This window comes from Branchiostoma floridae, chromosome 11 (genome assembly GCF_000003815.2).
Source record: "Branchiostoma floridae strain S238N-H82 chromosome 11, Bfl_VNyyK, whole genome shotgun sequence".
In the NCBI taxonomy this organism is placed as follows: Eukaryota; Metazoa; Chordata; class Leptocardii; order Amphioxiformes; family Branchiostomatidae; genus Branchiostoma; species Branchiostoma floridae.
In genome coordinates, this window is record NC_049989.1 from 4,976,929 (window position 1) to 4,992,142 (window position 15,214).

The 15,214-nt window shown below is 41.0% G+C and overlaps 2 protein-coding genes across 4 annotated transcripts in view; one reads left to right on the plus strand and one right to left on the minus strand.

Annotated features, from left to right (window-relative positions):
* The window catches only part of LOC118425523 (protein NO VEIN-like), a 54,265-nt gene extending 46,291 nt beyond the window's left edge, over window positions 1-7,974 (plus strand). For all 3 annotated transcript variants that reach the window (XM_035834416.1, XM_035834417.1, XM_035834418.1), the window contains 8 exons: window positions 121-226; window positions 1,766-2,005; window positions 3,532-3,660; window positions 4,081-4,523; window positions 4,814-5,009; window positions 5,507-5,593; window positions 6,055-6,194; window positions 6,627-7,974. In XM_035834416.1, the coding sequence (XP_035690309.1) occupies window positions 121-226; window positions 1,766-2,005; window positions 3,532-3,660; window positions 4,081-4,523; window positions 4,814-5,009; window positions 5,507-5,593; window positions 6,055-6,194; window positions 6,627-6,914 (1,629 nt within the window). In that variant the 3' untranslated portion in view covers window positions 6,915-7,974. The remainder of the gene's footprint in view (window positions 1-120; window positions 227-1,765; window positions 2,006-3,531; window positions 3,661-4,080; window positions 4,524-4,813; window positions 5,010-5,506; window positions 5,594-6,054; window positions 6,195-6,626) is intronic.
* A 2,813-nt stretch (window positions 7,975-10,787) lies between these two features.
* Window positions 10,788-12,975, minus strand: LOC118426395. The gene is made up of 3 exons (XM_035835758.1): window positions 11,933-12,975; window positions 11,715-11,796; window positions 10,788-11,543 (listed from the first exon to the last, which is right to left on the minus strand). The coding sequence occupies exons 1-3, from the start codon at window positions 12,952-12,954 to the stop codon at window positions 11,169-11,171; spliced, it is 1,479 nt and encodes a 492-aa protein (XP_035691651.1). The 5' UTR covers window positions 12,955-12,975; the 3' UTR covers window positions 10,788-11,168.
* Between the last annotated feature and the right edge of the window lie 2,239 nt (window positions 12,976-15,214).

A 15,214-nucleotide genomic window follows, 5' to 3' on the forward strand; every position in this document is an offset into this window, starting at 1 on the left:
ATTAAAGTCTCTAGTACATAAGTTGAGAAAAAAACATGTGCAACAACATTTTTTTAATTCGTCTTAGTATACTTTCTCCCTCATCCATTGCTGTTCTATTCAATCTGTCTCTTGAACTAGGTTGTGTTCAGACTGCAGCCCTTTGATGACATTGTGGAGACCAAGGAGGAGATTTGTGGGCTGAAGGATAACAGGGAGCTGTACATACAGAAGGATAATCTCACAGGTACAGTCTCAACCTTATCCCTGCTGAATAACCACATAACTGATGCAAATTATAAACTTATCTCTTTATTATTAATTATAGTTTGGGTTGTTTACACCTGGGTTTCAAAGCCTATTTTGATAGTTTTCATCAGTTGTATTCTATGTCAGGGCTTTAGCCAGCTCGAGATTTTTTTCCGTCAGCCAATTCCCATTGACGGAAAATTCCTGTCAAGAATCTTTTTTTTTCCGTCATCGCGTAAAAATTTCCGTCATTGACTGCAAAAATGTCTACCTCGTCCGATATAAATGTTGTCATTGGGAGAAAATATGACACCCCGCTGACGTTTTGTAATAATGTGAACAGTAAAACATCGTTTATTTGCGTTTTCCCCGCAAAAACACGGCGCTAAAATCAACTCGCGGGGTATGCAAATCTAACATTACATATTCTCAATACGCACTGTTGATTGGTTGATCGTAACATCTAGAGGGGCGTCTCCTCAGATCCCGCGCTCTGATTGGTAGAGCTATGGATACCGACCCACGATGCACCGCGCGCACCAGCGTTCAAATATTTTATTTGTTTGAAAATGTTACATTTGTAAAGGCAGGAGAACGCTATATTTTTCTATTACACGACAATTTTCTAATTAAGAACACAGTTACTCAAAGACTCTTTTGAGAAAACATGCATTCATATACGGATTTATGGTGCATTTGGGGGAATTTTGGCGTTCAATTAACCCGGAAGTGTGCCAACAACAACGTGGCGTGGGTATCTCATCTGTGTCGCTGCAAAATTAGCGTTTTCTCGTCAAAACAAAAACAAAATTCCCGCTGAAGAGAACCGTGCAACATTTTAGATCCTAAAGATTATGTTTTTGATCAAACTATTTGTGGATAGCATGATGTGCCGGTTCTTTTAGCTGCGACTGGCACCTTGCGTTGTCGCAAGCGGCGCGGCTGGGCGAGCGAAAATAATTTGTACGGCCGCCAGCCCCGGCACGCTATTGTACAAGTTAGGTTTTGATGAGTGTCAAGATTCCAAACAAAGTTCGTAGAATGCACTGTTCTTGGAGTGAGACCTTGAAAAACGGGTTTTTAATGAGATTATCGTATGCGAAAGGGTGCCGACACACAATCGTCAACAATCATGACAATAGCAAAACAAACACTGTGTGGCTTTCCGACAATGGGCTGTCCGGGCGTCCCCAAGCCGTAGCTTCCCTCTTTTCAACTTGGCCTCCATGCTTCAATCAACGATTTTTTTTCCGTCAAGGTTGACGGATTGGTTGAAATTTTTTTCCGTCACACGCAGCAAATTTCCGTCAATTGACGGAAAAACGGACGCTGGCTAAAGCCCTGTTCTATGTACTATTACTACTTATCTTGATATTATGAAATGTATCACATCAAGGATGATCACATGTATCTCCTCTCATAGTCCCAAGTTTGTAGTAATTTTTAGACTTTATATGTTACCAAACCGTGTGTGACAGTAAACATGTCTATGGTGCTAAGTTAGCCCTTACTTATAGAGATGAATGTCTTTTTGCAGCTTACTCCAGAATACACAAAGAAGTAGCCAAGCTGTTCAGCCGTGGAGATGCCAGAGTCCAGAGGGATGTCACCAACTTCTTGGATCTGCTGTCACCTGTGGTCCTCGGCCAATCACCATTGTCCATTGACAGCTTCCTGACCAATCAGGACATAGAAGAGCTTCCAGAGGAAGTGCAGATGTGGGAAGTGCCAGCTCCTGTGCTTCCAGTGGAGGAGGAAGAAGAAGAAGAGGAGGAAGGTGAAAAATGATTCCATTGAATGTGATCTAAGCTAATGTCCATATCATTTTAAATTAGTACAAAGTAGTACCCCTCGCCATTTTTTGATTTGATTTGATTTTGATTTTATTTATTTTGCACAATAATTAAAAAAGTTAACATAAAACAAATTAAAGGATGAAAGTACATGCAGGGGGGAAGAAAAAAGCCTCGTGGCTTGTACACAGTCTTCCTCCAAAGTAACAAGATTGAATAGACGTGAAAAAATTATACATTAGACAATAATGTAACCAAAAGAATTATATCAATTAACAAAATGGAAATAAATCATAATAGTTCAATAAATGATAACTAATGCAATATCATAACGGCGAAATGAATGAAATGATGTAATAAGAATATAACATTGAAAGAAAAGTAACAACTGACAATGAATGGGAGATTAATTAAATGTTTGATTATCTAATAATGACTTTTTTAACAGGTTTTTGAAGATGGATGGTGAATGACTAAGATGTAAGGTTTCATTTAAACTATTCCAGATTTGCGGACACCTGAACAGCATGGAAAACTTTCTTTGTTGTGTTTTTACTTGTATCTGTTTTAAATGGTTAGACCGTCTGGTATGGTACTGATGGTGGTCTGAATTGTGATGGAAAAGGTTCTGGAATTGCTTTGGTATACAAGAACTATTAATGGTATTGTGAACAAAAAGGCAACTTTGCAGTTTGTTTATATCATATATAGTTAATACTTTTAAATTACGAAACAAAGATGCAGAAGGGAATGTATACGACACATTTGAGACTATTCGGACGAAGCGTTTCTGCAGAAGAAGTAGAGGTTTAAGTGATGTGGAGTACGTACTCGCCCATACGATGTTACAATATGCAAGATAGGGATATAGTAAACTATAGTATAATATCATATATGTTTTAGAAGATAGTAGCGTTGCGATTTTTCTGACAATACCTATGTTTTTATAGATTTTTTTGCAAATAAGGTCAATATGTTTTTTCCAGGTAAGTTTGTCATCAATGGTGACACCTAAGAAACACGTGTGCGTAACTTGATTAATTGGTGTGTTATTAATAGCTATTTTAACATTTTCCTTATTGTATTTTTTCTTCCCTGCAAAAATAATGAAATTTGTTTTCTTGACATTTAAGGATAATTTGTTAATTTGGAACCATTTGTTTACTTTGTCTAATTCTCTATTCATTTTACTGACTAATATACCAAGGTCAGAAGGTGATTAGGTGATTATTGCCTAAATCTTATGTACTTGATAAAATAGATAAAAGCATTATCTAATTATACCATCAACAGTGTATTTCTCTGTCATTGGACAATCATAATTACATTCAATTATGTATATTTCTTATTTGTACTTTGTATACACCTGGTTGTATTATCATGGCAGTTGTGTTTTGACTGTGGGTGTGGGCAGTGTATCTCAGTGTATTTGGAGAAAGATAGAGAATATTGGAAATAAAGCCATGGTTCAGGGAAGTAATGATTATAACTGTGGCAATTATTTCCATAGAAGAAGAAGAGGAGGAGGAGGACAAGGATGCAGAGGAAGCTGACAAACCTGCTCCAAAGCCCCGGGAGGGCCTGTACTCCTGGCCACCCAAGTCTAGTCTCTTCAGACCACAGGCAGGAGCACCACAAGGTAAACTGGACTCTTCGCAGTCTTCCTCTCAGTTTGTATACTAAGATATTGAAGAGTGTGACATCTGGAAGGTGAGATTACTTAGTGTAGATGACTATAATGTATAACCTGAAAAGCCGAATTGCTAGTTTTTTATTGAAAATTAATAAGAAAATGAAGCAATGGAGACAGGAAATAAAAGTGAAAGAAAGTATGAATCATCATTGTTGAAACAAAAATCTTTATTAACACTACAAAAAGTGTCCCAAATGTTGCTCAATGTTTCATTTCTGAAGACAAGCTTATGGTATTAATATATAGATGAAACAAGCTTATAATGATTTATATGTGTCAACAAGCTTATGATAATTTATAGGTGTAACATGTTAAACAAGCTTATGATCTATAGGTATAAGTAAACATTTTGCCATGCTACTTCAGGTGCTAAACAAGATGACACTGAGGAGAAGTGGCCGGCCCCCGCCCCTCCTGAGGAACACAAGAGAGGCACACAGCTGTTAAAGGATGAAGGAGACACAGACGAACAGAAGGAGAGATCAGGAGAAGGGGATGGACAGACTGGGAGAGAACCCGCTCCTCGTACAGAGAGACAAGGATCATCCGGCCCTCCCAGTCATGATTCTGTTTCCTACAGTGATGGGTCGTACCACAGCAAGGGGGAGGGCAGAGTGGGGGATCCATCAGGCAGGACGTATGAGCGACAGGATGGAGACAGAGTACTAGGTGGGGGTCCTCCGGATGGGAGAGTGGAGAGAGGTCCAGAGGAGGGAAGTAGGGGGGTTACCAACAGCAGTGAGCCTGTCAGGATGGAAGGGCAGATGAGAACAGAGCCAGGACCAAAACCACAGGGACACCATGAGCAGGTAAGGACAATGTATTGACTGTGTGAGTTCTTTTTCTTGTGTATCATCTAAGCACTTCAAGGTCAAGATGATTTTTTTCTGTAATTTATGAGACTTTTTTTTAATGAATTACTGTGTATTAAGGGCTGTTGGGGTAATGCAAGCCATCTGCATTTTCAATTTGGAAAAGTCACCTGGACACTTGATATTGTTAGCTTCTACAGGAAGGCCAGGACCTGGTCTGTGTGATCATGAGTCTGTATTATGTGAATTCAAAAGAAGCGTGCATAAATTTTCATTCTTTGAAACAGTTCAGTCCAGAAGAAAGAGGACAGCCGGAACAGAAACCCGTGCCCTCAGCCCAGGTGGATGGGGCTCAGGGAGATACCTCTGACTCAGCAGCGCCCTCTGTCAAGAGAAATAAGGACTACAGCATCAGCAGTGATGAGGAATTCATGTCACCAAAGAGGACCAGACTCCAGATGGGACCACCTGTCTGGACTACTGGTAAGAGGGTTAAATGATATCTTAACTGTAAGAGGGTTAACATTTAAACTGTAGAAGTCTCAGCAAAAGTGTTGTGTGTAATTTTTTGTGTAAATGTTGTTGGAAACTTGAATACGGCAATGTCAAAACCAATAAACCAATCCTGACTGTCCATCACAAGCATCACCAGTGAAAGCACAGCCATTAGTGGTTCAACCAATGGCTACCACTTTTGGACATTCCCGCAATTATGCTCAATAGACTATTCATGAGAGATTGGCTGGATGTCAGTCAAATATTTACATTTTTGTGTGTTTATTTTTTATCTGTACATTTCAAGGGAGGGAGGTGGGGCCATGGGATTAGTCTAATGGGCATTTCTTAGTTATAAGCAAAAAAAGCACTATAAGTAGGTAACGTATAATCCAACATTGTCCATAATAATGTACATGTATGTGAGACAATGTGTTTGATATACGTTGTGACTATGTACAATCGTATGGTTCTCTGTAACACAGGGTCTTCATTCGAGGATGCCCTGGAGTTGTTGGCAGACAGCTCCAAACTGGACATCTCTGACCAGGAGCTGGACATGGACGCTGATGGTATGATTTACACTCAATTAGTTTAAGGTCATTTGGTTAGGAAGAAAAGGAGGCATAATTACTGTTTTAAGTTCACTTTTGAAACAACCACAGTGTTGCAATGCAGAACAGAACATGTTCATGTCAGGATGAGTTTGTGGTAAGGAGTCACCACAAAATCTGTGACATAGAAATGATGTGAATACTTTGGGATTTACAGTTTATTGAACTTCATCTCCCACTCAAAACTTCCTATTTCAGCCATTGATGAGAATCAGCACCTGTTGTTGCAACTACATGTAACTGTTGCCTAGCAAAGAAAAATAAGAAAATCAATATATAGGCTGTGCAAAGCTTCAAGTGTTAAGTAATAGATTTATGATATGTAGTGGAAAACAATTGAACTTTTTGATGTTTTTAGCTGTTGAAATAGAGCTACAAAGGATGAGAGATGCATGAAGTGTTTTTATCTGACTATGTAGATACTGGAGTCATAGGGAGGTGGGGAGAAACACTGGTGTATAATTTCCTGACACAGCAGAAGGAAGATTTCCCTGGACAACAGATACATATCCTCTGGGTTAACAAGTATGATGAACAGGAGCTGCCATATGACATCAAGGTATTAAAGTTGTTGCTTCTTTATGTTAGTTATACTAACTTATACATAACATAGTAATGATATTATTGCTACCCAGTAAGTTCAATGGCAAGAAATTGTATTTTGATGAAATACACTCTCAGAGAGGTAAATCCCTGCCAACTCACCTGATCGTCCAGTATTTGAAAATTGTAAATTCAAGTCAAAGTAACACCTCATTATGTAAAATGCGTACCTAGTTTTACCATGCCTAGTGGGCACCTGTACATGTCACTATTAGTGTTTTGAGAGTCAGAATCAGATGTGTCTAAGTTCTTGATAGCAGCTAATATTATTACGAATTCTTTGAACATCAATGATTTATTTCTGTGCAAAAGAAGCACCCATTACACTATGTACTTTACTCCATAGCTGTTTTGTTAAATGTAGCCCCATTTTTACGTGTCCATCTAGATAATCATCAAAGATGATGCAGAGGTGACTTCAGACGACGGCGGCGGTGGCACACCTACTGAACAAACCACCATCCTGTATGTCGAGGTGAAGTGCACAGTGTCGCAGGGGAAGGAGTACTTCCCCATCTCCTCCAAACAGGTGGAGTTTGCTATGCAGGAGGAGGACAAGTACCACCTGTACCGTGTGTACGGGGCTGGGGACGCCGACCGCGTCAGGATCTGTCGGATCAGAAACCTGGCCGAGAGGATGAACAAGAAGGAAGTCAACCTGCTCATGTTACTGTGATGGCCACACTGGGACAGGAGTCTTTGTTCCTTTGTTGGTTCTTCCTGTAAATGCTGAGAATGTTGGATATAAGGACACATTTGAACTTAATCATGTTTTGCATTCTATAAGTACCAGAGTTCTCGAAGTACATGTACCAGTTATCAACCTAGGATCATGTGTTAAAATTTTTTTTTTCTAGTACTATCATAGAGAGGAATTTGTTGCCAGTGCAGTTCATCCTCACTAGATTAGCCTGGAGTCCTGCCTTGGTAGCTTTGGTATGTACCCAACGGTCACTATAGGCAAGGAGCTTTTATCTGATAAAAGCTCCTTGCTATAGGGTAGTGACTGTCGGGAAAGGACCAAAGCTAACAAGGCTAGATTCCAGGTTACACAAGATAGGTAGATGTGCAAAGGTTGGGTGTGACAGGAGGTTCGGTGAAATAGAACCAGCTGCTGCCTCACCATGTTCCTGCGAAGCTAGTTTGTTATATTAAACGGTAGATGTACCAGCTATACAAAATGATACAGATTAATAGGTTGAATTGTATGAGAATAGAACATGAGGTGGAAGAAGATTAGCGGGCATATTGTATAAAGTTGGATTTCTGTCTTTGCCTTATTCTGTATTACTGATGTTAGGGTTTATGGAAAACACAGGGTTTTCAAAAAAAAACCCTGATATGGTACATTTATTGATCCACCAAGAGTTGTCTTTATTCTGCATGGCTTTTTCTGCAGTTATCTTGATGGGCATGAGGTTTCATTTTGTGAGTTCCACAACTTCTGTACCAAACACTTGTCAATGTATTGGTGTTACGAAAACTATTACAACTTTTGTATTGTTGTATTTTATGGTGCCATGTTGGCATCCATTCATATACATATGTATCTGGTATGTATATCGTTATCATATCCCTCAGGGACTACATGGTAACAAAGCTTTGGCTGTTATTACCATAAAATGATGAGACTGAGGATGATACCAGTGAGAATACTTTATGTTTGGTTTTGTTTCTACCATGTTTCATTTTTAAGTTCAAACATGATTGCTGTCCCATTAAAACATGTTTCTTTACCCACTCAGAGCCATTTGTTCTTTGCATGTCAAGTTACCTAAACGCTTGCGGCTATTTATTCCTGGCAAGAAGACATTGTCCTACTTAACTATAGGTGGAAATGCTTGAAATAGATTTAAGGTGTTATTACCTCCATGAAATGTCATGGAATGGAGGTTATATTTTCTGTTATGTGTCTCTGTCTGTGTAGATGATTACTCAAGAACGGCTGGATGGATTGGTTTCATACTTGTTGTGTTGGTGGGGTGTGATGAAAGCTCGAATCGATGAGATCTTGGGAGCCGTATCTGTCGTTATAATCCATGTAATGATATCAGAAATCACCCCTATATTTGAGATATATTGGTACAGGCATCGTGCTGTATGTGTTTGTTAATGGGCTTAGCTGCAAGCAGATAGTGAGGTGACAGCTGTTTGGGGAACCCCCAGAAGTTTTATTTATGTCTGCTTAGGACTGTTTGAAATATTTGTAACAGTTGGCACAGTAGTTACCTCCATGAAATGTCATGGAGGTTATATTTTCTGTTATGTGTCTCTGTCTGTGTACAAGATTACTCAAGAACGGCTGGATGGATTGGTTTCATACTTGTTGTGTTGGTGGGCTGTGATGAAAGCTCGAATCGATGTGATTTTGGGCGCCGTATCTGTCGTTATAATCGATGTAATAATATCAGAAATCCCCCCTATATCTGCAATATATTGGAACAGGCATCGTGCTTTAAGTGTTTGTTAATGGGCTTAGCTCCAAGCAGATAGTGAGGTGATTTGTATGACAGCTGTTTGGGGAACCCCGAGTTTTTTTAATATGATAATTAGTTTTATTTATGTCTGCTTAGGATATCATGGAGATGTGAAGCGTAAGTATAATTGTAAGAAGTTGAGGTACATTTAATGGTAATGCTTAACAGGTATGGATGTCTCACATACTGCTGATTTGAGTGACATGGTGATTAAAATGCCATTACGAGGTCCTCTCATCTTAGATGGGTTGGGTGTCAGAAGTTTTATGGGCGATACAGACGTTCTGATTTCGTTACGATAAGGGACAGTTGTTAGTTGTCTCTTTCGTAGCCAATGGTACTTGTTTTTTAGCAGACGGGGTTGGCGCCAAGTATTCATCTTACAGTTGATGTAGGGCTATCAGAGTAAAGTGTGCATAGTAGTAGTAGTAGTAGTAGTAGATTGGTTTATTTATTCACATAACAATATACATAAAATATACAAGGCCTCGCAGTCTAACCGTCAAGGTTGACTGAATTGTGCCTGTACTTCACAAAGGCTGCATAATTGCACAATAATAGCACATTAGGTAATTACAAGCATTGTTATAAATTTGGTTTAAAAAACGTGCGATTACCTGAGCCATTAAAATCTAAATACACACATGTATATAGACAGTGCAAAACAAGTTCAAACGATCAACTTTCATCATCACTACAACAGACAGACGGTTGGTATTGCACTTATGGTGTACTGACATTTGCAATTGCATCATTGAGTAGCTTAGTCATATAAGGCAACGCACTTTTTCTGAAGCGTTCGGTTCTAGCTTTGAACGTGTCCAGCTGATCGCTCGATCGAGTACAGCGACCACTGATGTCCCCCCGTCGTGCGGGAAACCAGTGGTGGAAGTCAGGGGATTGTAACAGTTTTTTGGCTAGGTTCAAGCATAGCTGGTCACGGCGCTGCTCCATTGTCACAAGTCCAAGGGTGAGCAGGGCTTCTGCGTAGTTGGAGTACGTTCGGCCTAAGATGATCTTGCAGGCTCGACGTTGGATTTTCTCCAGCTGGTTACGTTGTTCTTGAGTGAGTCCCGGGTGCCACGCCGGTGCGGCGTACTCACACAATGGTCTGATGTAGGTAGTGTAGATTGTGACCAGGTCCTCTGTGGACAGTCGAAATGACTTCAGTTTTCTGAGGAGGAACAGTCTCATGCTACCTTTCTTTACCATGGAGTCTACATGGGTGTTCCATCTGAGGTCTGCTTTAATGTACAAGCCCAGTAACTTCGCCACTTTAACCTCTTGCAGAGGGTGGTCGTCAAGTTTGAGTGGTGGGAGAGGTGGGGGCGTTTTAGAAAAGTGGACGTACATCACTTTGCATTTCTTCGGATGGAGCTGCATTCTATGCGAAATTAACCAGTTGTTAAGTCCATCGAGATCGTGCTGGATCAAGGGGATGTCACTCGTTTTACGGCTCTCGATCAAGTTCAGGTCATCTACGAATTTCCATCGTGATGACATAGCATTCTCGGCGGCGCTGTTTATCAGGGCAAGGAAAACAATTGGCCCCAGTACTGTCCCTTGTGGAAGGCCGCATGACGTCACGCTCCAGTCCGAAAAGTAATCTTTGCACCGCACCCTCCATGCCCTCTGTTCCCTCTGTGACAGAAAACTGATGATCCACCTAGCCACCGAAGCACGGAGTCCAAGTTGGAGGAGACTCGTTACAGCGATCGTATGGTCCACTCTATCAAACGCTATCTCATTTTTGTACCGTGTGAACAGCTGATGATATGACATATTGGTGGAAAATCAAATCACTATCTGACTAAAGTTCCTCCCACCACACCGCTCTGAGGCACATAGTCGAACCTCAATAATGCTGACAACCTTAGACAGTTTAAATGCCAAACATCAAGCTTAAGGAACACCACGCTACCATATGCCGTCGACGTCTTAAACGCACATTACACAATTAAGTGTCACATTTTAATAATTACTTATCAGATGGACATCCTCTGTGTCATTAGATAAATACACCACTACTTTCCCATAACATTTATAACCATTACTCTCAAATACAACCGACTATAAATATACATACCATCCACAAAAAAGCAATAAATATTTCGTGGAGGTATGAGGTCCCCGAACTCTAGTTTCAACAGTGTTTCCTCTGACAATATATTGTTTACAAACTCCTGCAATTGCCTTAACATGGGGAAAAATCCTGATTTTCGTAAATCACCTGTCCCGTAATGCTATCTATTACATCAAGGAATGCGCTAGCTGTACAAGAATAGAAGGATGCCAGCTATATTTCTATAATGATATATCCTTATATTGCTAGTACTAGAACTTTCATTGTTGCCACAGAAAATAGCATGTAAAAAATATATTCCAAGAAAGTACAATACAATTGTTGACATTCATAACTGTACTGCACTATTTCAACTCACATAAGAAAATTATTAATTGTCATGATTTAGGCAGTCAAATGCACACAGGTTCTTGTACTTCTTCAGTAAGTCCGTTTTGGTTGTGACCTGTTGTTTGAGCTGTTCAATCTGTTGCTTCTGTTCCTCCTCACTGCAGTCGATCCCTGAAATCCCTTCCACCAGTGCCCGACATTTCTGGAATTTTGTTTTCAGTTCTGTGATTTTCTGTTTGACGTTGGGGGATTCCATATCCTTCTCTTCAATTATGTCGCGAACTAACGGATGAAAGGACATATCATTTCCTGCTCCAGCCTGCTCCACCATTTCGCTTTCAGAAGATTTGTCTTGTGTTTCTTTCTCTTTTTCATCAACGGTGTCAGTATCTGCGTTGGAGGCTACATTACTCTGCTTCTTGAAACAAAAAATAATAAAAAATTAATACCAATTGATCATAATCAAATAGGTGGCAAAGACTCAACATGATTTCAACAATCATATCAAAATATCATTGAATGAAGTAGATAAAGAATAAAGCAACAGGGATGAGAACTGACGACTTAGATCTAGACGTATTCTTACCTGCTGTAGCATCCCTTCATCTAGAGAGCCATTTTCCAACATCACTGATTCTCCATCCTTGGTGACTGTCTCAACCTTCGGTCTGTGAAGAAAATAGAAAATAACACAATGTATAGTTAACGGTACGAAATAAAGGGTTTGACCTTAATCTTGTAAGGAAAAAACACAACTATAATAATTTCATCATAGTAACTTTTCTTAGCGCTTATCTTACGTACCTTGTCGTCAGCTTGCATGGCGAGGAGAATGGATTGGGACTTCCAAGATCCAGCACAGCGAAGACTGGTTTGTGGTCGATGACATCGTTGGGTTCAGCTTTACACTTCTCTGCTCGGGCCCTCTCCCTATCCTGTGCTGTGTAGATACTTTCTGCATCGTACTCTAGGAATAATTGATCGGCATGTAGGATGTTGATCAAGTCCGAGGTGAATATGAAGTAGTCAATTGTTTCCAATCCATATGAAGCGGCGATAGTAAGTCCGGGGTAGCTGTCCAGGTCTTCGCATGCCTTTTCGATACTAAAATTGAAGTCCCCACCAATAACGCAAGCTTTTGGGCCGTTCTTATCTTTCATATACTTAAAGGTAACAAATTTAAGGAGGTCTTGTAATACCAGCTGTTTTTCTGCATCAGTACACTTGTGAGGTCCGTGCCAGGAGATGGCGATGAAGTTGGACACATTTGGAGTCTTCTCCAGTGCTAGATTGCCGTCAGCTGTATGGCAGTCCAGAAGTGTGACTTCACAAATACAGAGTCGCCCACGATGTTGCATTAGCTTTGGGTACTTGTCTCCAATCAACATGTACGAGTCTAAGCGTTTCACTCCAAACAGATCACTATTCCAGATGACTCCGGCTTCATTCTTAACTCCTGTGTAGCAAAACTTCTCCTCGAGCTCGGCGTTTAGCTGAAGGTGCTTTAGAGGATTATCCCACGGACACTCTTGTACAAGTATGATTGAGTTGTACGTCTGTTTATGGAGTTGACTAAGAAGAAGTTTACGCAACTTTGCATTCCCTGCACCCTTGGACCCCTTTTCGTTTCCCTTGAAGTTGACGGAAGCGATACCATATCTGTAGGGATGCCGTCCGTAGTCGGTGATGGAATGTATCATCAAAGTCTCGTTCAGGCTGTCGACATCATCCTCGCTGCTCTTGGTCTGTCTGCCTTGTGAGACAGCCGCTAATGCTTCGTGGGAGATGCGGTCTGCCTGGTAGACTGGATGTGTTTGCAGAGCCATCTTCGTACTGGTTTGATAAAGAACTTTATTGTACGACAATTGTACATGATACAATGTATGGCAAGAACTACTACACAAAGTACAAAATAGAGGTATAGAATAAAGCTTAACAACCTAATTAACATAACAATACGGGCTAACATAATTCTTTGATATAGTCTTACAATGAAGTAGGCTAATCATTAGTTACGGTATTCTTTCTAATAGATATACTGTGACGCCGGGGAATGCTCCAACGGGGAATGCCCCATGACGACGGGGACTGCTCCAACGGGGAATGCCCTATTACGATTGGGAATGCTCCAACGGGGAATGCCCTACGACGATGGGGAATGTTCCAACGGGGAATGCCCTATTACGATTGGGAATGCTCCAACGTGGAATGCCCCATGACGACGGGGAATGCTCCAACGGGGAATGCCCTATTACGATTGGGAATGCTCCAACGGGGAATGCCCTACGACGATGGGGAATGTTCCAACGGGGAATGCTCCAACGGGGAATGCCCTACGACGATGGGGAATGTTCCAACGGGGAATGCCCCATGACGATGGGGAAAATACCAGACGACGGGGAATTCCCATGACGATGGGGAAAATACCAAACGACGGGGAATTCCCATGACGACGGGAATGATCCATGACAATGGGGAAAGCTCCAGACTGGGTCCGACGAGGTTTAATATGGGGTGGGGTCTTTAATCAACTGGTATGGATAGCGTCCTATTAAACAGAATGTATTTTAACCTTATTATTTTGCAAGCGCATCACCCCCGTTGATAATGACGCAATTTTCCAGCGCAAATCACACAAGATACTGGACAATCCCGGACTAGACTCCTTCATCAACGAAAATGTAAAGACAAATAATGGAACATGCATAAAACTATAAAATTTGGGGTATGTTCATTGCTTAGATTCATTCCACTTAGGCAAAGACGTGTGTGAGAGGTTGTTTTTTAATTATTATGGATCATCATGTTTTTTGGAGATATTGCGCGGGAAACACGGTAACCTGACATATGTCAATGAATATCCCCCTTTGCGCCTTTTTGCGGGCTTTTGCGTAATTTGCTGGGGGAGGGGTATATTCGCGATTTTTTTTATTGCGGACAAGTTTTATGCCGGGAAGGGTCTTAATATGTCGGAGAGGGCATATGCCTGAGAGGTCTTGTGTCCGCCCGCAAAAGTCCTGTGGGCAGATGTCCTACCCACTTTCATACCAAAATTCCGACCAAGTGTGTAAGGGGTTCCTCCTACCCGTCACTCGTGTAAAGCGGGTGCACGCGTCATGCCCGAACGTGACGGTGTCTCGAAGACCTGCGACTAGCCGAAGCTAGGCACTCATTTTCACCTGAGTAAAGTCGTGTAAAGTGGCTTCCCAAGGGCAAAAGATCGGTGACATGGCAGGACTCGCACCCGAAACCAGTTGGGCCTGAGCCCAACGCGCTATCGCTACGTACATAGTCTATACAATCTACAAGCTATAGAGATACCAACTAAAATGTACACATACCTGGCTCCAAGGTCTCCAGCTAGACTGATTATTTCCAATCCAATCTCTAAGATAACCTCAGGTGAGCAATAGCTATCCAATCAGGTGATAATGGCTACTCTCACTAACCAATCTGGGCCTACCTAGGAAGATAATTTATGTAAGCCCTGCCTCCGAGGGCACTGAGATCTAGTATTGCATCACGTTGCAACATAAAAGTTACACCTATTGTTGACACGGCGGCGATGATAACAAATGACAGGAAGACGGGCACGGATTCGATGACTTCGAAGCTTTGTATTGCTTGTATGATTCATGAAAGCAAGAGATGACCTTTTACCTGACGCTTTTCAAACGATTGTGGGAGTGGGGTGCTGTTTTTGCGTTTGAAACTTGAGTTTCATTCACACCGGTATACATCACTATGCAAATGATTTATTTTATCTTGCTATTTTGAGACAAAAAAATGTGTATTTGGGGGTCCTACTCCTATGAATTCGTATTTGAAACAGTATAACCTGAAATTTGGATTTAACATGCTTTGGACACATACCCACAGGATTTCTTTTACATTTATGACATATATCACATCTGCTTGAAAAATGATTAGTATGAAAATCAATAGGTATGATGGGGAATGCTCCAACGGGGAATGACGACGAGGAATGCCCCAACGGGGAATACCAATGACAATGGGGAATGCCCCAACGGGGAATGCCCAATAACGACATGTTACAATGGATATCGGAGTAGGAGTTACTTGTCC

Bases quoted from the DNA above. Each gene is read 5' to 3' on its own strand.
- LOC118426395 (XM_035835758.1), bottom strand. From the start codon at position 12,954: ATGGCTCTGCAAACACATCCAGTCTACCAGGCAGACCGCATCTCCCAC. The intron at 11,797-11,932 runs GTACGTAAGATA...TTTTCTTCACAG, and splicing joins CCATGCAAGCTGACGACAAG to ACCGAAGGTTGAGACAGTCA. The intron at 11,544-11,714 runs GTAAGAATACGT...TGTTTCAAGAAG, and splicing joins ATGAAGGGATGCTACAGCAG to CAGAGTAATGTAGCCTCCAA.